Source organism: Balearica regulorum, chromosome 3 (assembly GCF_011004875.1).
Source record: "Balearica regulorum gibbericeps isolate bBalReg1 chromosome 3, bBalReg1.pri, whole genome shotgun sequence".
Taxonomy (NCBI): domain Eukaryota; kingdom Metazoa; phylum Chordata; class Aves; order Gruiformes; family Gruidae; genus Balearica; species Balearica regulorum.
The window spans coordinates 107,811,134-107,833,971 of NC_046186.1; the positions used below are offsets into that span (position 1 = coordinate 107,811,134).

At 50.2% G+C, this 22,838-nt stretch overlaps 2 protein-coding genes and 1 long non-coding RNA gene across 4 annotated transcripts in view; 2 read left to right on the top strand and 1 right to left on the bottom strand.

Moving 5' to 3' along the window:
* XDH (xanthine dehydrogenase) overlaps positions 1-3,809 on the top strand; it is a 51,776-nt gene extending 47,967 nt beyond the window's left edge. For both annotated transcript variants that reach the window (XM_075749386.1, XM_075749387.1), the window contains one exon: positions 465-3,809. In XM_075749386.1, the coding sequence (XP_075605501.1) occupies positions 465-515 (51 nt within the window). In that variant the 3' untranslated portion in view covers positions 516-3,809. The remainder of the gene's footprint in view (positions 1-464) is intronic.
* Positions 3,810-4,924: 1,115 nt separating this feature from the next.
* Positions 4,925-7,497, bottom strand: LOC142601124 (carbohydrate sulfotransferase 9-like). Its single transcript, XM_075749388.1, has 2 exons — positions 7,346-7,497; positions 4,925-5,858 (listed from the first exon to the last, which is right to left on the bottom strand). Exons 1-2 carry the CDS (start codon positions 7,443-7,445, stop codon positions 5,053-5,055), a joined length of 906 nt encoding a protein of 301 aa, XP_075605503.1. The 5' UTR covers positions 7,446-7,497; the 3' UTR covers positions 4,925-5,052.
* Positions 7,498-7,686: 189 nt separating this feature from the next.
* LOC142601321 (uncharacterized) lies at positions 7,687-17,635 on the top strand. Its single transcript, XR_012834925.1, has 3 exons — positions 7,687-7,794; positions 11,614-11,775; positions 15,974-17,635. It is a non-coding gene; the product is annotated as an uncharacterized LOC142601321 (long non-coding RNA).
* The last annotated feature ends 5,203 nt before the right edge of the window (positions 17,636-22,838 follow it).

Sequence of the window (22,838 nt, forward strand, 5' to 3'; positions counted from 1 at the left end):
TCTCTTCATGGGCTCCTCCTCTGTTACAGTGTTGTGACAGAGCTGTGTAGGAGTGGGTCCCTGCACAGAGTTCTGCTCATTCCTGTCTGACTTGGAAAACACAGCTGTCTCTCCATGTGGGCATCCTCCAGGCTTTCATCATCTTCAACCCCACTGTGGTTAACAGCAAAACCTAGTATCTTTGTCCTTCTCACCCAACACCTGCATCACTGTCTGGGGAGAAGGACTCAGAAAGGGTTTTGAGAATTTGCAACAAACTGTTGGCCATCAGGCCTTCAGCTAGAGCCAGGCACATCCCCTAACAGAAGTGCCCTGAGACAGACATCTCTGTGTGTTCAAAGACTGAGATATGAGCTCAGATCTTCGATGGTACAAAGTCACCCACCTCAAAGGGAATGTGGTGGGGCGTGCCGAACCCAGGCCAGGACCCTCATTTGTTGCTAACTTTTTTTTTTTCTTTACAGTGCCCGTCTGCTGAGCCAGGGACATTTAAACCATGGTCTGTGCGTGTGTAAAAGGGACGTTTGAGGAGCAAACTCTCCTCGTGAAACTGAGCTTACACCAGAGGGACCACAAGGAAGTAGGACTGTAATGGAAAAAAAAATAAATCTGTGTTCATATGGTTCATCCACTGATTCATGGAGCTTTCGCATTTAATTGTCCAATCATTGCTTTCTCTAGGAGAGGGAATTGCTGCCAGATTATAGCTGTGCTGTAAATTCAAATGAAGAGTAAGTAGAAGGTGATGTTATCCAAGTGTAATTGAAAAATCTTACAGGTTTCATTTAAAATTGCTGCAAGGATGGAAAACATGCTTATTTACCAGCCGATGTGAAATGGCAGGGTGGTTGTTTCTTCCCCCCCCCCCCCCCCCACTGTGGAGAAAAGATGGATCACCTTGTGATGCTATGCCAAGAAGGACTTAAATTAATCAAACCCAGACAAACAGTCCTCTAGCTGAGATGGGGGAAGGCATGAGAGGCACTGAGGGCTGTACCCGGTTGTGTCCCCTCTGCACACAAAGCTAGATACAAACTAGAGGAGGATGAGGAGGAGTTTTGAGGTTAGCTAACGAAGATGCTCTTAGCTATGTAACAAAAGTGGTTCAGAGGGAAACCCTAAAATGTTACCAATAGCTGATTTATCTGAAGTTAAATGACAGTTGCTTTGTCTGCACTGGGGCTTTAATGAATTCTTAGTTCACCTGCTACCTCGTCTTCTGTGATTAAAGGTAAAAACTAGATACCAAGAGGACTTCCAGCAAGATACTGCTTCGTTTGACACAGCCTTTTCCTGCCCCATACCTCCACATCTTTCCCTATCTTTTAAATAGGAAAGGACATCAGAGACCTTGGAGTAACAGAGAAAGTTACTCATCGTTGTTCCCAAGGCCAGGCAAGGGACGGGAGGAGGATAGACACAGCTGAGGATTAGTTGGCTCTGGGTGCCCTCTAGGGTAAATCCCTTGCTGTCATGCTATGGCCTTGCCTTCTTTTCAAGACAACTCTTAGATTTTCTGAATGTAAGAGAATGGGTACGTTTTGCTACAGGGACTTGCTTGTCTGAAAAATGTGCTGACTATGTGATGACCTCATGCCTCCTGGGTTGAATGCATTTAACGCTGGGCATCCCTCTTCACAGGTTTTGTCACTGTCAGATTTAACACTGTAGCATCGTGTTATCTCTAGGTGATATCAGCCATGTACCGTACCTGGTCATCACGTGCAAACTTTTATCCATATGTCTGGCCCACAGCTTTATGAAAATGTCCTTTTTCTATTTTTGCACTCCTAGGGCCATCAAAAAATATGATGCGGGAGGATGTAACTCCATTGCCTTATATGAAATTTTGCTCACATACAAAGTGCTTAAAATTGCCCTCCATCTTACAACATAACAATGTATGCACAGTTTGAAATATTTTTTTGAAGCACTGCAGGGTATATAGCTTGGAAATGAGTAGATCTATTTCTCATCTTAAAATATTTTGGTTCTACCATCTAGAAGAAGGGTATTTGTATATGTGAGTTGCAGAAAGTATTTTGTGCCTGCTGGGCTTGCTACGTAATTGTTTTATTAATTGAAATACGATATTGATGTTTCTTAAGCTCTGAAGTACCGGGCAAGAACATATTTTTGTTTTCTCCTGAAAGTCAGCAATAGGTCAAAAACCTCTTGGAGAAGAAAATGTGATCATTTGTGTGCAAGAACAGCTATCGGACCCTGTGTATTCATGTTCTTGGATGTACAGGAAGGGATGCAAAATACAAAGTCTGTAAGGTAGATTGGTACCGTCGCTGTTTCTGTGGCATCCACCTCATGGGATCGCTGGACGTGCTCATTCAGACAGGCTGAGAAGTAGTACAAAGGGAACATAGTATGTGTTAATGCAGAACACGGGGAGCTACAGGCGCAGGGTGTGATGTCAAGGAGCTTCCAGCGTCATCTCAGGAGAAAGCAGCCAGCGTTCATGAGAGGCCTGCTCCTTGCGAGGGTCCTGGGACGCAATGGGATGTCACTAGCAGGACACTCTTTGTCCCCTGTGGGTCTCGGAGCACCTTTTTCATCATTTCAGAAAGGGCTTGCGGTGTCTCACATAGCCACAGTGACCACCTGCTCAGGTGAAATTTTTGAAATTAGATGTATCGAGTCTCTTTTATGTTTTGTATGTTAATTTGAAGTGTATTTGCCAAGTGATGCAATGGTCAGAGCAGGCTAGTTCAGCGCAGACCTTTAGCCTGTGGGGCCATTTTTGCTGCAGCATCAGTGAGCCACTGTTTCCCAGGCAACCAGCCCTTGTCCTCAAGCCCACCCCAGCTCAGGGCCCTCTTGGTACCCTTCCACAGCCACTAGCTGATGGGAGGAGGAAACCCCTTCCTTTTAGGGTGCACTGGACTTCAACGTAAATGATACCAAACATCCAAGGGCGGGGACACGATGGACACACGACAATGGTATAAAATCAGGGTTGCAAAGTAATTACTGAAACTGGTTTTGAGGGTGTAGGAAAAAGGGAAGACTAATTGGAGATGACAATGTAATACCTGGCTGGGCCGTGGGTGAAACAGAGACCCCAAGGAACATGAAGCTGAGATTTTCATTTCACTTCCCAGTGTCTTAATATTTCATGCATTGCTTTCCCATGGAACTAAGTGCCACGAACCGTAGGGAAGGACTGGGACCCACTGTGGAGGGCTGGCAGGAAGAGATGCTGCTGCTCTGAGGTAGCCTGACTTAAACTGCGGTCTGCACTACAAAGCTGTCCGAGAACAGCTCTCCTGTTGTGAGCACACAGCACTCTCCTCTGCTAGGTGCTGCCTCAGATCTCTTCGCGTGCATCTCGCTGCGTGGGATTTCGGCTTGCGATCGCTAAAGGGAAAGCTACTTACAAAGAGAAAAATGTTCCTTTCGTAGCATGACTCTAATGTTCTGTATAACTGGAAATTTTGCCACTTCTCTCCTTCCAGAACTGTATCCTCAGAAGAGGAACTGCGCCATCTTGCTAGACTGTAAAGTATTACGCACAATATCAGCACTTAAGTAATGATGCTGTAGCTGGATAGTTTGTGGGAGGGTGAAAGGGGACAATCTGATCTGATGTCTTAATGCTATTAATCGCATGTCCCTTGATGAGAGAGGGAGGTTTTGGTGTAATTGTTTTACATCAGTTCTAATCAACAGCTTTCACCATCTTCTTTATCATTCTTTAATGAGCATTGTCAAATTGATGTCTTTGTCACATGAATGTATGTGGAATTCTATGTGGATGTCACAAAATTGCAAAATAAAGGTAAAAAATATTCCGGAAACTAGTATGCGATGGTAAAAGTCTGTCACGATTTGGGAGCTGGACAACTTCAGCTCCTCCTTGGCATTTGGCAAAGATGGACCCTTCCCAGAGGCTGCAAGGCAGATCAGCTCAGTGGCCAGGGCTGGGAGAGGGCTGGTGGCTGCTCCAGGCTACCAGCCAGATGCATCTGGCAAGCCAGCTGGAGAGCCTGGGCCTCCACCCGGGCCATGCTGGCGGCCAAGTCTGAAAGAAAGCAGAGCCAGTCCTTGCACTTCTCTGCCAGGAGGAGCTTACAAGTAGCCACATCATGTTTTCCACAGCAGCGCAGTGATGCGTCCTGATGCTTCTACCCACCTCCCCCTGGCCCACCAGCTGCTGAGACGAGGTGGAAGGCTGGCTGTTGGTGTGGTGCGGCTAGTGCCTGGTCCAGACTGCTGTGTCCTTGTCTCATTGCTGGTGAGTAGAGCTGAAAGCCAGGCTTGGCCCATTTGAGTCAGCCCTGTAAAGGGGGGAACCTCACTCAAAACTTGCATAGGGAGAAAGCATCGTGTCGCATCCCTGGGGCCCTCTTGAGCCTAAACATGCAGGAGATGTGAGGTCATAAAACAGGAACAGTTCACACAGAACAGATAAGACCAAATGATGGGTCGGGCTGGGCCTGGCCTTCCTTGAGCATGAAAGGATTGGGAACATCAGCAGTGGTTCCCCGGGAGGGTCTGCTGCCCTGTGTCATGCCTCACCTACTTGTGCAGAGTAGACAGACTTCAGGTGACATGTGCCTTTGGGAGCGCTTCTAGTCACCTGCATGGGGAGATTTGTCCTAAAGAGGCCATTACCAAACCTCTTGGCCCAAAAGGGAGCCCAGAGCGTGAAATGGCAGTGCAGGCACAGTACATGCGGATGCTGCTGTGGTTTGCAGCAGGTCCAAGCCCCTCCACCCCAAAGCACTAGGTTTGCTGAGAGCCATTCACCCCATCGCAGTTCAGTTCATGCAGTTTTCTAAGCCCCAAAGCCACGCGTTACCCTTGTGCCTACTCTTGTTGTATTTAAAAACAATTCAGCCACGTGAAGAGCCTTGATACCCTGTCCATGGCAGCGGGTCCATCTCGGCTCTCTGATGTGCCTCTGGGAGCTGTGACATGGACAAGTGTGCTGCATGCAGCTGTGGAGCGAGGGTTTGCCTATGACCCAGCCAGTATCTCAAAGCACTTGCATTTGGATTGACGCTCTCCAAAGCAGTCCCTCCAGCTGGGGTATTTCTACTAGGTCTCTGGGGTGCTGAGGAGGCCTGACAGAAAACTGCTAGAAAATGGGAAAGCAGCAAGATCCCAGCGGTAGAAATGAGACAGTTGCTGCTTCTGTTGGAGGGACAGCTCGCTGAACATCTGCTCTGATAACCAGCTGTACGTCCACCGTGCTTGGGTGTCGGTGAACTCGCGGAGGAGGCTGTCCACAGGCAGCCCGGCTCGCTGCAGCAGATGACCCAACTCCTGCCTGAGGAAACCAAACATCACCACGTAGTCATACTGGATGAGACAGGGTCGGCAGAGGCTGACGAGCGGTTTCCAAGCCGTGCTGGTGTTGTGCTGTTCACTGTCTAAAACGTCCTGAACAAAGCTGCTGAAGGAAGGGCTGCTGCCCATGCCTTGCATGAACGTGGAGATCAGCCTCTGGAAAGGGTCCCTGACAAAGAGCACTTTGGTGTAGGACCCTAACATGGCCTCTATCTCTGTCAGGTTGTACTTGCTCAGTTGTGTCTCCGGAGCGTGCCGCCAAGGGTAGAGAAGCGGCACTGGGAGAGTCACGTTTTCCTTCTCTAGCTTCTGCAAAAGCTGCTGCCATTCCTCCATCCCTGTCGATGGCACTTGGCAGTAGAGGAGGTCCAACTTGCTGCTTACCCTCAAACTTGAGAGCAGGTGGGCTCTCTCCTCCCGGCTCCTCGGCAGCATGGTGACTTTGCCTGATCGGCTGCAGAAAGCTCTTAGTCGCTTCTTCCTGAGCTGCTGAATGTGAAGGAAGGTGTCCAGTGTCAAAGTGAAGCCCTCCTCTGCCTTGGGGGCCAGGTCACCTGGGAAACACCATTTGAAGAGGGGGGTGAGGAAAGCCCATAGCATACTTCTGCCCTGAGCCAGCACCCCAGCGCAGGACGCTGTGGCAGGCTCTTTTCCAGTTATTCCGGTGTGGAAAGGATATGACGTGAATGAAGAAGATGAGTAGGAGAGGGGAGACCAGCCCTGCCTGGCAAAGAGCTCGGTTTTGCTGGTGAAACAGGTTTCTGTCCCCATGAATATGTGAGCCCAGACCCCACTTTCCCCAAACCGCTGTGTCTGAGCACCGATCTTGACCGTAGCTTTGTGCCCTGGACTCTGTTCTCCATTAAATCATAATTTTTTTCCTTTTAACTCCTCACTTTTGACTGAGCTTAACTGAGGTGAGTTTACCAAAGAGAGCCAGAAATACTCTGGGAGACAGAGGAGTGGTAAATTGTTTGTAGCTACAAATATGCAAGCCCCTGCAAACCCTTTATGCATCTGTTAATTGGTTAACATCAGCTATCGAATATATGCAAAAGCAAGAGATTTTCCTTAATGGCTCGGGGCCGTTTAGGAATCCAAATAACGTAACTTCTTGCATCACTTCCATATGTAAATTTTTCTCTCCTGTAGATAAAAAAGCAAAAGCAAATAAAAACCAAAAAGCAAATAGAAGCGAGAAGACAACAAAGCAAATATAAAAGGCAAAAGCAAACAAAAAGACTCTATGACAGTTGCTTTAATTTCTCAAATCTCAGCTTTGCTTTTTCTCTTCTTATTTTTGTTGTGAAGAGGCCATAGCGAGTTTGAATGCAGAGGATAAATGCTGCCTTGCTACTTTTTTTTTTTTTTAGCAGCAGCACATGTCTGCTTCATCTGCTCAGTGTAGGCATTTGGCAGCCCTGAGGAGACAGTTAGTTTGATGGTTTCTCCCGGCTCCTTGGGAAGTTAAATATTTCCCATCGATTTGGGAGGCTGTCGCACAGGGAAGAGAAGCACAGTTAAAATTAGGAAAAAAGATACTGGCAGTGCAGGAAGAAATGCAGCGGTGCCTGAACCTATCCTGGGCTGCTCTTCAACTCACCCAGCTTCAGACTGACAACATCTGCAAAATCTAGTGATGACTTTGCCCTGGATTGAGCAGGACTGGTGGGGAGGGATGCATTTTTTTTTTAGGCAAAAGAGGCATTAACCACTGATTTCCCTGCCCCTGCTCCCTCTTGCCTCCCCAACAGCATTTCACCCTTCCCAACAAAGGTTTTGGGAGTTACCTCCAGCAGTCTGACACCTGGTTTCCGCCCTACACCTGAGATCAATGACCACACTAAGGACATAAAGCTGCAGGGCTCCACACTAGGGGCTTTCTCCACAGGTTATCTTGCCCCTGGAGCAGTGCAAACAGCATTTTCTGTGTTGTGGGTATCTGCCCACCAAGAACCTCCAAAAAAAGCTCTGGGTGATTTCCCCCATGGTACAGAAATGCTGCCAGCCATGCAGAACCACCACGGTGCCCAAACCTTACCTCCTTGGCCGGCGGCCAGGCTCCGGAGAAGCAGCCTCCAGGTCAGGAAGGTGGCAATGCCCAGGGTGGCTGAGATGATGAGGCGGGGAAGGAAACGCATTTTGTGGGTACTGCTGTGGTGCTGGGAGCCCAACGCCAGCTAGCGAGCAGGTAGGGACCCGGGGGGGGGAGGGTGTTGGGAGCCACCTGTGTTTATTTAAGAGGAAACACACCCAGAGCTGGGTTAAAGTACTGTTTGGACAGCAGCTGGCTAGGGGCAGGGAAATGGCCTGAGGCACAAAAGGTGCCTCCTGCCCTATGGTTAAACATGAGCTTTTGAGGCAGAACCTGCCTCTTTATTCAGTGTCTGTGCCATGCTCAACACTCGGCCGTGCCAGATGACTGTGGTCCCTGTGAGAAACGAGCCCTGCACCCCCAGCCCCGTGCAGGGTCCTGCAGAGCCAGGGAGGGTGAGATGTCCCCCATGCACCTTGTTCTTCACCAGCTTTGCTGCTCGGCGAAGCACTGCTTAGGGGAACGCTGCCGCAGGGAGCGGCGTGCCCCAGGACTGGGGCTGAACAAGCGCGTGCTGGCCCACGGGTCCTGCCTCCGTAGTGCTGGTGGGTCTTTTAAGGTAGAAGCTGGGACAGAGGAGGTGACGTGATGGGGCACATCCAGTGTCACATGGCAGGTCCATGGCAAGTGATGAACTGCTGCCTGTGCCCCTTTTTGCTGGGGGCTGCTTAAAATTTGTGACTGCTGCTTGTTTTGTGAGAGCAGGCAGAGGCCCCAGGCAGAGCAGAGGCCCCACCACACCGAAAAGGGGGTGCGCAGGCGTGCAGGCAGGGCACATGTGGCTCCTCCCCTTCCTCAAGGAGACAGGTGACAACTGTGAAGACCAAGGCACATCGGCCCCATGGTTATCATGGCTACAAAGACTTCAAAGTCGGGGAGCGATTATTTACAACTTGCCCTTTCACGGTGGGAGTCGCATCCTGCCACCAGCAGGCCGTGGGCTGGCATGTGGCAGGGACGCAGCCTGGCTGGGAGACCCTGCAGCCGCGGGGGGCCATAGCGGCCGAAGAAGACGGGATTGCTGCCTTAAAGCTCGGGGAGAGCAGGCAGGCACACCAGTGCGCAGACTGGGGCAGGACGTGGAGCCGGGCAGCGCCCAGCAGACATAGGTGCAAGGGCTGTGTTTCATGGGGCCTGCCAGTGAAGCAACCTCGTGTGGTGGAAACCCACCTCCCAGAAGGTCTTGACGGAGCCCAGTCTTGTGCCACGGGTGGATTTGCTTTCGTTTGGACAACCGTGATTTTCCCACCAGAGGGTGCTCGGCGCCCGAGGAAGCCCTGTCTGCTGCCAGGCCGGCGATGGAGTTGGGCTCTGCGCAGTGCTTCCCCACTGCGGTTTCAAGAACTAACTTCACGGCCGTCATTTGTGACTTTTAAAGTCTGCCGCATTTCCTTCAAGCCTTGGGAAAGCTTCTGGGATTCTGGGAAATGCTGTGAAATACTTTTCATCTCTCAGCCAGGAGGATATGTTTCCTCTAGGTGATGGGATCCCCATGTTGGGAGGTCAGGTCTTGGGGCCAGACCCTGGTGCACGTGTCCCTGCAACCTGTCCCCCCAAATCCAGGAGAAGTACAGTACAGCCCGAGGTCGGGGTGCATGGGGGCAGGAGTGAACGGCCGCTCTTTGTTTCCCTTCCCAGCAGAAGACACGCATTTTACTTCAAGCTGCAGTGCCATGCTTACTCCTCCCAGCCCGGTGGGTCTTAGGGCAGGAGGGTGCCTGAGTGAAGGATAAATATGAACTGAAAATAACTGTTTCTTGTGTGACTGTAGTGCTGACCACCCCACAGGGACCTCACGGTCAGCGGGAAACGACTGCAGCGGAGGGATCTGTATGAGGCAGTGGAGCCCATCCAGCCACCAGCGGACCTGACTTGAGCGTAAGGGGGTTCTTTTTATTAGTGCTCTGCAGTAAGGTTAATAAATAACAGGGCACAAGAAACTCTGCAAGTTCTCTCAGTTAAGCAGGTGGCAGCAGCACGTGTCTTCCTGCATTAAAATATAACATTTCAGCAGGGACTGTCCCAACCACAGCCCTACCGAGCGAAAGTGAAGCAAAAACTGGTAGGGAGAAATGCAGTTTATTTTTATTTTACAGTCATAAGGTGAAAGCAATGAGATGGCCTCTGTCTGTCTGAGGGGTAGAAAAAAATAGTGAAAACCCCCACAAAGTTGCTTTGCATTGCAGGAAAACAGCACTTACAAATTTTTACCACCATGGGTGTCCTCAGAGGAACATGAGATACAGAGTCTGCTGTGCCTTTGTGCCCTGCAACCGGGAGGAGACGGCTCCTGAGCTGCTTGGGGCTGGTTTTGGGGACAGCTGCTCTGCTGGGGCTGCTTCAGCTGAGGGGCTGCCCCAAATGCAGATTTCCCTTCATTAACGGAGCATAACTGATTAAGTTCATTAACTGGAGGTCAAACTCCCTCTGGGTGGCTGGCAGTGCCGGGGCTGCGCTCAGCCCTGCGGTCAGTGATGCCTCGTGGGTGTTACATCCAAACGCCGCTCAGATGCCCGTGTGAAACCTGTGGGGTGGCCTCCGTCTTCCTCCTCATCAACAGCGGTGCTAATGGGCCGGGGGGTGCAAGGACCTCGTGCAGCTGGCGTTACCCTGCAGCCACAGAGCCACTTCCCAGCTACGCCTGAGGCTGCTGTGGAGGTGGGTGTGGGGAAGAGAGCAGCAGGGAACCTCTCCTCTCTCTCTAACTTGTATCTGCCATTTAAATGGTTAACACAGTGATTTATTTCCCCCCCCCCCCGTTTTCTTTTTTTTTTGTGGTGCTGAAAAGTTTTCTCGAGTGTCTGTAGACACTTTAAATTTAAACTTATTGCTAGGCTTTCCCTGCTTGTCTTCCATTGACCGCTTTGCAGTGGTCAACAAGGCTGAGACAGCAATTCTTGAACTGAAAGGCTTCCTGCTCTATGCTGTAGGGAGGCAGCGCCCTTTTCGGGCACAGAGGCTGAGCCAGGCGTGGAAACATGCTCGTGTTCTACTATTCAATGCAATTACACAAGGGAATTCGTTTGAAGCTTCACCTTATTTAGGAAAACTCTTACTGCTGTGAACATGAGAAAAAGCTATTCTCTTTTTCTTTACACCGGCAATAGGATCACCTGAATAAGGATTTCCAGATTTAGCCCCACTGATGGCTTGAACAGGATTGCCTTGGGCTCCCTTTTTTTTTCTCATAGGAGTCAAACCCTTTGGAGATATTCTTATATGTTAATAAACATCCTCATCTTCAATCTTCCCACATTCCTCCCACACTTCCAAATTTTGCAAAGTATTGTCTTGTGTGACCGTGACCCGCAGGCGCTGGTGTGCTGGGTCCCCCCCCTTGTTCCTTGTTCCTCTTTGCGCCCGCCTGCGCTTGTGGGAATGTGAACTTTGCAAAGTGATGGCAAACGCCGCCTCGCTCGGCGAGGGATGTTTTTACATTGCGAGTAAAGGAAGAGCAGATAGGAAACCTTCTTCTCCCGCTTCTTGTTTAGAAACTTGGATACGACGTCTACATTTTGAAGTTGGGCCCATTGCTCGGCAGAAAGGCGGGAGCAGCTGGAGGAACGAGCTGCCCTGCTCCCAGAGCATCATTTAGCGTGGGAAGAGTCTCTTGCCTTCAGGAAGGATGGGCCTGAGAGCTGGGCTGCTGGCTGGGGATGCGTGGCACCAAGTGGAGGGGGATTCCTCAAAATCAAACCAAAAAGTTGAGGGGGGGTGTGGGTATTTGTGAATAAACCGAGAGTGTCGCAAGCTGAGCGGGTGGCCTTTTCTCCACCACGTCTCTTAATGCCCCGAGCTCCTCTCTGTGTGCTCAGGGGAAGGTTGGCTGCCCTGCTTGCTTCAATGCCGGGGCACAGACTGACCCCATCACCCACCCGCAGGACTGCCTTAGCCACAGGGGCTGCTCGGGACGAGGTTTAGCACTTCAACACATGCACAAGAGCACGTCTGTAAACGTCGGCTCCTTTGGTCTCGTGGTCATTTGAGAGATTTGGCCAAAAGCATCCGTTCTTGGCTGCTTCCTGGTGGGGGAGATTTGGGATTCTCTTCTCTCTAGCTCCTGCAAGATGTGGGCAGCTGTGGGGTGAGCCAGCCTGCCCAGCGCCATGGGTCTTGCTCCGTCTCATCCAGCACTTCCATTCAGCTCTACCACCGAGCTGCCAGCGTTAGCGGTGGGTTAGAAAGATGGATGTTTGTTCTTCTGCGTTGGACAGGGAACACCAGGCTGGCTTCAGGCAGGTGGGGAGAAGCCGGAGGCCGCAGGGACTGCCCTGCGCAGCAGCATCCCGGGACTGGCCAGCGCTGGACCAGAAATAGTTATGCAAAGCGGAAAGGAAAAGAAAGCAAGTTCACATCGCACCCAAGGAGCGGAGCAGGTAGGACAATGTTTGGAGTGGTTGTACAACTCCAGCGCTTCCTGTTTTCCTGCGGGCAGGAGCTGTGATTGTCACTTCTTATTCAGCTGCTCATCCTGGGAGGAAGGCGATATCGGGCTGTCCGGGGGCAGCAGGATGTTTATGTGGTAGGCTGAGTCAAGGTGCTACTTTTAATACTCTCCCGAGCAGAGTCATTGGGGGAAATGTACATTTTAGATTTTTATTTTTATTTAAAAAATAAAAAAAAAGGTCATAAACATCCAAAGTGCTTTGCAACTGCCACGCGGGCTGCGTGGCTTACTGCCAGCGCTGAATGACATTTTTTTTTTTCTAAGGCTATTACACGAGGATTTTACAAGGTGCCAGGAACTATTGGTAATTTAGTGAGGATTCGTGTAATTAGCGATGCTATATTGAGAGGCTTTGCTTAATTACTATGTAAGCTGTTAAACTTTGCATTGACTCAGACAGGCCTGCATCAACGTGAACGCCTAACGGTGGCAGAGGGAGGCTGAGGCAGCCGTGCAACCTCCGCTGCCTCTCTCCCCGCTTTATTAAGGACAAGTGCGTTTTCCTGGGAGAAGGGGACCAGGGGACTCAATGAGCCCGAACTTCTTAAAAACTAAGGGGATTACAGCCATCACCTCTCTGCTGTAGTAGATGGGAATCCCGTGGGGAAAAAAAATAGTGTTTGGATCCGTGTGTGCATGCAGGGGAAGGATGCTCGTGGGACTAGTGGCCACCACCTCCATCCCAGCAGCTCTTCACGGAGCTTCGGGTGCTGCCCAGGACTACTGCCAAGCACTTCTCTAACCAGATCCCAGTCTTGCTTTGTGTCCCGAGCTCCTCCTGGCCTTCCTCTCTCTTCCTCTGACTGTTAAAATGCAGCAGCACCGCAGGGGCTGGGGAGAAACCTGAAGCGCTCGCAGACAAACCGGGCAGCGCCTATGCATGCCTGGTAATTTGGGAAATCTAGTCCTTCACCTTTTCTTTTTCCTCATTTGTTTTAAATATGAAGCAAGTCTTGTCCTGGCTGTTATGTTCCTTAACAACATGGGCTTTAGGGTGCAACTCTTTACGTTTTAGGGCCCTGACTGCAAGCAAATGGCATAGGCAGACGCTTACTTATTCCATGCAGATGCTTTTCCTCTTCGGACTGCTGTTCCCTTTGGGACCAGAGGAAGAGGGGAATCCACAAACACCCTTGGGAGCCACTTCTCCACCCCACCGAGGTGGGGGCAAACCATGTGCTTGACCCCCAGCTTCATGGAGGTTTCATGCCTTTTTGGTTTTTTTCTTGGGTGGCCACAGCGGCACTGCTGGGGGCTGCGCAGAGGAGATTTGGGTATGAAATATCTCAGGACCTCCTGGAAAAGAAGTGGTGGTGGTGAAAGATGTTGGCATGATGGGAAGCAAATCTTGGGTGTAAAACATCCCTCGCCAGAGCCAGATGTGCTCTGCCTCCTGTGGTCCCTGAAGGGAAGGGGAGGTGTGGGCTGGGGGGCATGGACAAAGCAAGATGAGATCTCATGGGATTTGAGGTCATGTCTCCCATGGGTCCTCTTCTCCTGAGCCTCAGCTTCCTCCTTGCAAAATGGGGACCCCTTCCCCAGGCTTCACACCTTGCACCTCCCCCATTTTTTTGGGGGGAAGCACTTTTGCTTTATGTTTACAGCAGCATTTTTCCCCTTTTTGCCTCATTTTTTCATGCCTGGCAGCCAGGGACTGGCTTTTGCTGTTGCTCCGTGAAAGCTGAGCTTGTTCATGGCGTACCCAGACATCTGCCCACCGCTCCTGGCCTCTCCCGAGGGAGCGCTGCCATGTTACACCGCTGGCTATCACATTTTCTTGGTTGCTGGTTGTTTCCATTATTCATGTAGCAACTCTTCAACTATTCAGAGATCTCTGACTTTTTCTAGGCAACTTTCAGAGGAGGTGGCAGCATGGCTCGCTTGGGCTACCTCCACGCCTGGCTTTGTGGGATGTTATTAGTGATGAGGGACATCTTTGGGAACTCTGGAGTCTCTGGTCCTGACTGTTTTACTGTACAAGAAGTGGCAGGGGGAAAAGGGCTTAAGGTCTGTTTGTTTTACTTTTTTGTCCAGACAATAAGCCAGCAAATACTCCCAGGTTGTTTATATTTGGATAAGGCTGCTCCGTGTCCTGTGAAAGGAAAATGACACATCTACTTCTCCTGGGGAGAGACAGTGTGGGACAAACGGACCTGGCTGCAGGCAGGCATGGCTGCCAGAAGCCTCTTGATGCCACTGGCGTGATGCACGGGGTGGCCTGGGCGCTTCGGTCCAGCCAGGGAGGGCACGGCAGGGGCACGAATGCTTGCTTTACTCCCTGTTGGTAGCATTAAGGTTGGGGACAGATGCACAGGACGGGCAGAGCTTGGCCCCCAGCGCCAGCCCCACACTGCTGCCTTCCCCTCCCACTGGCTCCTGCGGGACGCAGGGCTGTGGACACTGGGAGGTGGCCTCATCAGTCTTCCCATCCAACAAGTTGGTTTTGGAGCCTGTAGGATGTGAACCACAAACCAAAATTCTGCTTGCCTCCGTTTTTCCCAAAAGCGTGGCACCTCCCAGCGCGACGCTGCGCAGGGAAAGGGCAGGAGGCATCACAGGGGGTTTGGCCGCAGGGGTTTGGCCGCAGGGCTTTGGGCTGACCCCACCTGGGGACACCCAGCTTGTCGCACCTGTGTGCCCCATCCCTTGCCATCCCTGAGCCTCACGCCTTCCCACAGCCAACGGGATTTAGCTGCTACAAAGAAGACCAGCAGCAAAGCCAGGGCTGAGCCGGTGAAGGTCGATGCCCGGCCCCATTCAGCTGGCTGGCAAAGCCCCTTGCCTCGACACAAGCCTTGTCTGAGTGTGAGCAACTGCAGGATTTGTTTGGGGGTACACCACATACAGTGTCCCCGCTTGGTGATACCTTCCCAGGGCTGGGTCTCATGGGTGTGGGAGCCTCTCACCCTCTGTTCAGCCGTGCAGAGCCAAGAGATGCTCTGCCCTCCTCTCCTCTATCCTGACAAGCTCCTGCAAACAAAACGCATACCTGAGATGTTTTCCTGGGAGCTGGGCAGCCCTTCATAGCTAGGCACAACCAAGAAGGTTATAAAAACCATCCCAAAACACTTTTTTTAATTTTTTTTTTTAAATTACTTGCAGAGAGCACTAGCTGCTTGCCTGACAGGGAAAGGTTGGGCAGGGGGAAAAAAATGCACGACCCTCTGACCGATGCTGAGACGTGTCAGGGGAGAAAAATCTTCTTGGCTGGGGGGATCGAGCGCCTGTTTTACACCCACGGAGCCTCGGCAACTCCCAGGGTGGCTCTGCTGGCTTCATCCTGGGGCGGGCGCTTTGAGAATCTGCCAGGAGCTCGCAGCTCCACTGCAGTCTCTAGCTCCAGCTGGGTCCAACATCCTCCTTCTTGATCTCAAAATTGGTCAGAACTTTTTTTCTTTTTTTAAATTTCCTCGGGGTTATTTTTATCTAAAAGTGAAGAAAAGAGAAACTTCTCTTCCTATTGTTTTTTCCCAGAGTTTTTGGAAGGAGGAAGAGGGGAAATGACTTTTCTCCCTCATTCAAAGCTGGCAAACGCAGCCAAAAATTGCCTCCTCCTCCCATTATTTTACTTTTATGAGTGAGCCTGTAAATTGGGCATTTCTGCAGAAATTTTCATTCGGGGGGAAAAAAACCCTCCCCTCCTTCTGAGGAGCCTACATGGCAGATACGGGTTGAGGGAACTGCACTCCACAAGCTCAGGGCTTTGATGGACCCATCTGGGAGTACTTGGGGAGGTGGGAATGTAAGTGCCCTGCACTTCTGTCACTCCTGTTTATCCACATCTTCATCTGTACATCTCGGTTGACATGAAGAGTTGCCTCATTGCAAAAATCTTCCTACCACTCTCCTAGCCACCTCCACCTCTCCGTGAAGGACATTGATTTTGGTGGCCAGCCTTGCTACTGACAATGACACGTGACCTCCTCCTTTGTGGTGCTCCCTACATTTTGGGATGCAGCGGTTGCAGCATGGTGACGTAAGATGTTAAATTACATTGATTTAAATATGATTATTTTTTTCCCCTTGAAATGGTTGTTCTCGAACAGTTGTGACAATGTTGTTCAGCAGGATTGCATTTATCTCCCTGCAGGTGCTGAGGTGCATTTGACTTGAATCTCTCCAAACAGGCTGGAGAAAAGGGAAGCAGCTTCTCGTCACCTGCAGCACCATGTTTCCACAGAACAAAAAATGTGATGCTATGAATGAAAGGGCCTGGAAACACTGAAAAATCACTTGAGAAGAAAAATTATGCCAATGAGCAAATCATCCAATGATTAAACCAGCAACAGATCCTGGAGTCAAGGCAGTTTTGGTTTAAAAAAGCCCAAAGGATTTCAGCTATGCTTCCTAGGGCAGGGCATAAAATGCAGCAGCTGTTGAAAGTCACGCTCCGGTGCTCCACCTGCCCCATGTGCTGAATTCAAAAGCAGGCAATAAAACTCTGAACTAACAGGGTGTAAAACGGGGGACCAGAGACCTCCGTGCCTGAAGGAAAAGTCCAAGAGGGGTGAACGGCTGTTTTATGCCAGCGGCTGCCTGACTCTACAAGCCTTCATCTTCCCCTACACTTACTTCCACTGAATGCGGCACGTGGGAACAAATCACATTTTGGGAGCTCTTTGGAAGCAGAGATTCCAGACATGCCGTTGCTAACTCTCACCTAAGAGCTTGTGGCAGGTTTTGCCTCTGGGAGCTGGTGACCCAAACCAGTTGTTGAGCATCCTCAGCTGATTCTCCTGGTGAAGATGAAGAAGGAGGCAAAGAAGATGCATGATGGAGAGGTGGCACCGGGTTCTGCCTCGGGGGAGCCCTACACTCTGCATAGACCTCACCTCTCAGGGAAAGGCACCCACAAGTTGGCACCCATCGCTCCTGGTTTTTAGCTGGGATAGCGTTAATTTTCACAAGAAGCCAGGAGGGGACACGGCCAGGACAGCTGACCAACGCTAGCCAAAGGGATATTCCATACCATGTGATGTCATGCTCTGGATATAAGGGGGGGGAGCTGGCTGGGGAGGAGGGGTCGCTGCTCAGGAACAGGCTGGGCTTTGGGTTCCAGGTGGTGAGCCAATTGCATTGTGTATCACCCACTTTGTATATCCTTTTATTCATGGTGGTGTTATTTTCCTCTCCCTTTGCTGTTCCAGTAAACTGTCCTTATCCCAACCCACTAGTTTTACCTTTTTCTTCTGATTCTCCTCCCCATCCCACTGGATGGTTGGAGGAGTGAGTGAGTGAGTGGCCATGCGGTGCTCAGCTGCTGGCGGTGGCTAAACCACAACAGCAAGCCAGGAGGGAGGGAAGGGATGGGGAGATGCTGTAGACCCCATGCCAAAACAGCACTTTAAACAGCTCCTCAGAGGTGGGAACTGGCATTGATTCTGGGATTGATGGGGGAGTGCTGCCCTGGCCCTTAGGGTTTAACTGGAGCTGGGCACCAAAATGCACCTGAGGATCTGGCTCTTGGGTCCTCCTGAGGCTTTTTTTGGACCCTTGGCTGGTGGTTTGCTGTTGCTCCAGCACATTCCTGTTCCCTTACTCCTTCCCCAGCAGCTCCTTTGCAGAAGATCATGCTGGTGTCCCAGGAGAGCTGCCAGTGCCAGCTGCCTCTATAAATACTCCTGCTATAAATTCAGAGAGCTCGGTCCCTGGCAGGCACAGCCCTGCCTCCATCACCGCGTTGTAGGGTGCCGGGCTGGAAACTTGCAGGCAGTGAGCACTGCCACAAGAGAAACAGCTATTATCTTGTTAGAAGACTTACATTTTGATTTTTCAATTGATTAATAAAAGCAATGCAATGGTGTCTCTCTGGTATTGCGGCATTTCCATTCCCTTGGTCTTATTTAAGTCAAATATTTTAATTTCTGTTCCTGGATAAATTGGTTTTGAAGGCACACTAAGACACACATACACACAAAAGCACTCCCCAGCTTCAGGAATAGCAGGAGTGGTTATTTCTTAGGTTGACTTAAAGGGACACTTTTTTTATGCTGTTCTTGCCCAGAATGACTTTCTGAGCCTTTTCACGTGGTGAGGCTGAGCCCCCAGGAATGGCCCTGGTGGATTCTAACCCATGCGAGGAGGAGGAAAGCCTTGCCTGCTTGCGTGTCTCTGACAGCCCCCTGCAATATTAAAGGACGTCTCGGGGACAGGCTGCAGCAGGAGCTGCTTTTCAGTCCCGAGTGCCACATCGTCTACGTTCACACCTCCAGTGAGAGAATCAAGATTTATTCTGCAAAGGAAAAAAAATAGGCACTTTTCTCGGGGAAAACTCTCACTCCTTTTTACTCGCTTGCCAGGAGGAACGGCTTGCTGGGGGTTGAGGGAGGCTTCTGCTCGAGACCTAGGAAATGCATAAACTCCTCTTCACGTTCCTCTTGATGCACCTCCTTTTAGCACTTGAGGATTTCTTCCCTGGTTGCAAAGAAAAGCAGCAAGTGAGAGTAGGAGCTGGTGGGCGGCAGAGCCCCTGCCAGCATTTTTCTTTCATAAATGCTGCTAGTGACCTTGGTGGCTTCGAAATAAGGTTTCCGTGTGTGAGTACCTGCCCAGTGCAGGCACAGCTAAGAAGAGCGATGCTTTTACATTGCAGGAGACTGAGAAAATCATTGGTGTTCTGACTTGAAACAACCTGTCCTGAAATTGCGGTTCTCCTGTGTCCTGCAGAGCACGGGCAGAGGTGGGGAGCAACCCCCCGCGGCAGTCCCAGGTGTACTGCTCCTCCCCGTGCTGGGGACTGTGGGTACGTGGGTGTTGAGGGCCACGGGTACACACGTGCTGGGGAGTGTGGGCACACTGTCATGGGGGAGTGGGAAGGGTGGGAGGAATGACTTCTCCTGCACTTATATTTATCTCCCAATTGATGGCCAGGCTCAGAAGGCAGGATACGCCTCCCCGGAGCCCGACAAATTTGCAAACATCTACCTGGGAAGGATGCAAACCCGAAACCTGCTACCAAAAATATTAAGGCAAACAGAGATTTTCCAAAACAGAGTTCCGGAAATGCTAAATTTGGTGGCGATTCGTCAAGGGAGGGGGGCACAACTGCTTTATTTTTTTCCCCCTGTGGCGAGCAGGAACAATGTAAATCCCTAACGCTGCCTGTCCTACCCCCTCGGCTGGGCTGCCGTGCTTTGAAGCACCCATCAATAACCCTGTAGGCACTGGCTTCCCAAGAAGGCGGACCTGCCACAAAAACAGGAATCCTTTATCGGGCGGCAGGAAATTCTATTTTTACATGAAGTTCAGATTAAAAATAAAAGGGAAAGATACGCACAGGGGGTGCGGGCTAAAATTAAACCTTGAGCATCTCCCCTGATGGCTGGCTCCTGCTGCTTGCCTGATTGAGGAACCGATGGTGAACACCAAGAAGGAGCCCGCTGTCACTGACAGCTCTCGGTGGGGTTTGCTCTGCTGCAGTGCTTTTCTCCTAGCAGAGAGCTTCATGAGTGTGGCTTAAATAAACCACCTTGGACCACTGCTGTGGCCAAGACCTGTGTCCTGGGCAAGCGGGAAGAAGCTCTTTCACAGCTTCTTCATGCGGCTCCTTGACATATTTCTGAGCCAAAGGGTTCGGTTTCTGACCGCGCCGTGAGCTGCCCTTGTCCTACGCCCAACCCAAGCTTTTCTCTGACAGCATTTCTGCACCCAGGAGTCCGACATGATGTACTTGTGCATCCTGAGGGGCTCTCTTGCCCAAGTGACTCCCTTGCCACCTGCAAGGGATGGACCAGCGTATCTGGTCTGGATTTTTAGCATCGCCTTACAAAGTTATCCTGGATCCACAGTAATGAAACGAGCTCTGAGCCACAATCCCCAAATCTTTTCCTTTCCTGCAGTCCAACACTGAAAAGCGATGGCCAAAACAGCACTGTGGCTGCGTATTTTCATTACCACTGTGATTTGTACAACAAATGCAATCCATTTGCAGCCACGCTTTTGCTCTTTGGCATCTCAGGGCTCTGCCAGCTGAAGCTGTGCTCGGGGCTTTCCCCTGAGCTGCACCAGTTTTACCAGCTCCGTGGGCAGGGTGGCACTGGGGCAAGTCCCGCAGGGACCATCGGTCGCGAAGGTGGCCCTGATGGCACCTCGTCAGCAGTTCTGTCAGGCAGCTCATTTCGGGCTTGTCTGTACTGGACCTTGGACCAAAAGGCTTTTTGCTTGGCTTGCAAAAGGCAATTAAAACGTATTCAGAAAAGTCACTGAAAAAAATGAAAGCATAAGGTGTGCATTTCCTGACTGACCACACGGATGTTGGGGTTGTTTTTTTGTGTGTTTATATATATATATATATATATAGGCACAATCTACCTCCTGCCTGGGAAAAGTCCCTTTCAAGTGTAAATGAAAAGCAGGAGAGCTTTTGAGCTCAGGTGGGGGCTCTTTGCAGCACGACAGGGTTTCCAGCCGGGTGAGAGATGCCCTAACCCCGCAGAGGGCTATACCTCGCTGCTGGGGCGTTGCAGAGGGCTGCCTGCAGCTCGCTTTATCGGTGCGCAGCCAGCGATGGGAGTTTGACAGCTCAGAGGACAAGCAGCATAGGAGCGCAGCCTATTAATGTTGATGCAGCCCAGAAAAGCAGCGAGTCTCCAAAAGGCAGCGAGAGGAATGTAAATGGCAGTCGGAGACGATAAACCGTGTGGGCGAGTTGAATGTTTTGAAGCTCAAGAGGAGCAACAAAGCAAATGTGCTGAGCCTGGGGGGTGGTCAGCCCTCACTTGCCCCCCGGGGTACCACTGCCAGCTCTGCCCAGGCTGACCCAACACAAACTTTACCCAGTTGAGTTGTTTATTCTGAGAAAGGATAAAGAAAAAGCGTGTGATGATCTTTTTACGCAGCAAAGCTTCACTCTGAGCCTTTGCCTGCAAAACATAACCTGAAAGTCTACTTGCTTGAAAAAAAAGTGTTTGAGAGCATTTGCTGCCTTCATCAGGAGAGGGAAGCCCAGAAAAACTGAGTGGGGCAGCCTGTGTTAGCCAGACCCCTGCAAACACTCAGCAGAGGTCTGCTTTGCCGGGTGAAGAGGAGTTTGAGAGCAGAATTTCTTTCACCTGGGCTGGTGTCCTCCTACTTAATGCAATTATAGGCAGGTTTGAGAGGTTGGGGAGAGAATGGTAGCGTTGGGCTGCTTTTAGGAGTTGTGTGAAGGGAACAGCCTTTGGAGTAACAGGTAAGAAAGGTAGGGAAGGGTTGGAGGGGGGGAGAGAGAGAGAGAGAGAGGAATGAAAGATGAGAAAGCATTTGGTGCTGGTTTTGGATACTCTTGAATGCCTAGGGTGGAAGGAGCTGCTTGAGTTGCTGGTTTAGTCATACTGTTGTTTTTAGAAGATGACTTTTTGGTTTTGGGAGATGGTAGGGTTGCAGTAGCCATCACTGCTCTTGATTGTGATTGGCCTGGTTGGCTACATATGTTGAAATATAACATTGTAGTATCATTTGCTTTGCCTTATCTTCTTGTGCACTGAGGTGGGTGTGCGGGAAGAGCTGCTGTTGGCCTTGCTAGCTAGTATAGCCAAGAAATTAAATTGTGTTGGGCAACCCCATATGTGAATGACTGCATGTGGCTTGCATGCAGTGGCAAATGAATAGATGAAAGCCCACAAAAATGCAAGTCTGTGATCTCTGCTATGTTGTGTAAGTACTTCTTGCTTCTGTTGTTTACTGTAAGATGAAGTGGTGAAATTTGCTCAAAGGAGAAGTGATGTGAAACAGTGCCTAGTCTGATTTGGAAGAAACACTGATTGGAGGGCTGCTCTTCCTCTGTGGGGTGCAATCTCTTTTGAATTTCACCCTTTAAAATTATCTTGCTTATGCATAAAAGGTTTTGCTTTGCAAAACATCACCTTGCTGTTTTGTTGCCTTTGGAATCATTGTCATGACTGTCTGACCTGCTCCTGTGCTGGAGAAGCTGGGGGGCTCTGCCCCTGCCTTCCCCCTTCCCAGGGGCTGGGACTACCTACCAGAGGACAAGCAGAGCATTTAATGCTGTTCTTATTTCACTTTCTGGAGTATACTGAACTTCTAGCTGGCTATTCCTCTTTTAATGTGAAGAGATTTAAAGGGATTAAATGTTAAAATCCTGGAGATTTTGGCTTTTTTTGCCTGTGCTAGAAACTGTGAGTGTTGCCAGAGGCACCGCAAAATGCGGAACTTGAGGAGAGAGCGCAGGGTAGGACCAAAGGTGTGTGCCAAAGCTGATCCATCATCCCTAAGCGGCGATGGACCGAACATGCTCCTCTCACCTGCTGCCTCAGCTGATGCACTCGGGTTTCTTGGACCTGGTCCCCGCTTCACATGCAGCAAAACAGAACATATTTTGCAACACAATATGTTTGGGGGAGCGGGGAAAAAAATATCTGTTGGTCCTTCCCTTTCTAAGATGTTTGAGAGAGTCAATTTTTATCAGGAAAAAAAAAAACCCCACACCACCCTAAAACTCAAAACAGGAAACTCTTATCAGCTTGCCAGGAAGCTCTATTGCTTTGTGGAAGTGTTACCTTACGGTCATTGCTACTTTCAATAGCTGTTTGTGAGTAATTTACGGCTTTAAGATGGGCGTCAAATCTTCCATGCAAGCAGGGGAGAGGCCCTAAAGCTGGAAGGGGTAGTGGTAGGAGCGGAGGGTGGAGGGGAAATACCAAGGAACAGGATTTGTATTATCTTACTACATATATTTATGACGATAAGATTTTCATTGTCTTCTATGGTAAATTATGATCCTGTTTTTGTTCTGTGTTTGGATCAGGAAACAACAAACCTATGTCTTCAAAAAATGCACAGGCTTAGTCTTCAGTGACTGTTACTCAGCAGAGAAGTAATCAAGGGACTTGGGATGATCTGTAATTTATTGGCAGGAGAATTTCTAAACTATTACTTTATGAAATTCTGCGTGCTTGTATTCTAAACGTGTGCATGTGTCTCTGTACAAAACTATATATATATAAAAAGCTTCGAAAACTTGTCACAGAGCTTTGGCTGTTTTTTTTTCATGCC

Coding starts and splice junctions, on each gene's coding strand:
- LOC142601124 (XM_075749388.1), bottom strand. CDS start 7,445: ATGCGTTTCCTTCCCCGCCTCATCATCTCAGCCACCCTGGGCATTGCC. Junction 5,859..7,345: donor CCTGGCCGCCGGCCAAGGAG/GTAAGGTTTGGG, acceptor GGTGTTTCCCAG/GTGACCTGGCCCCCAAGGCA.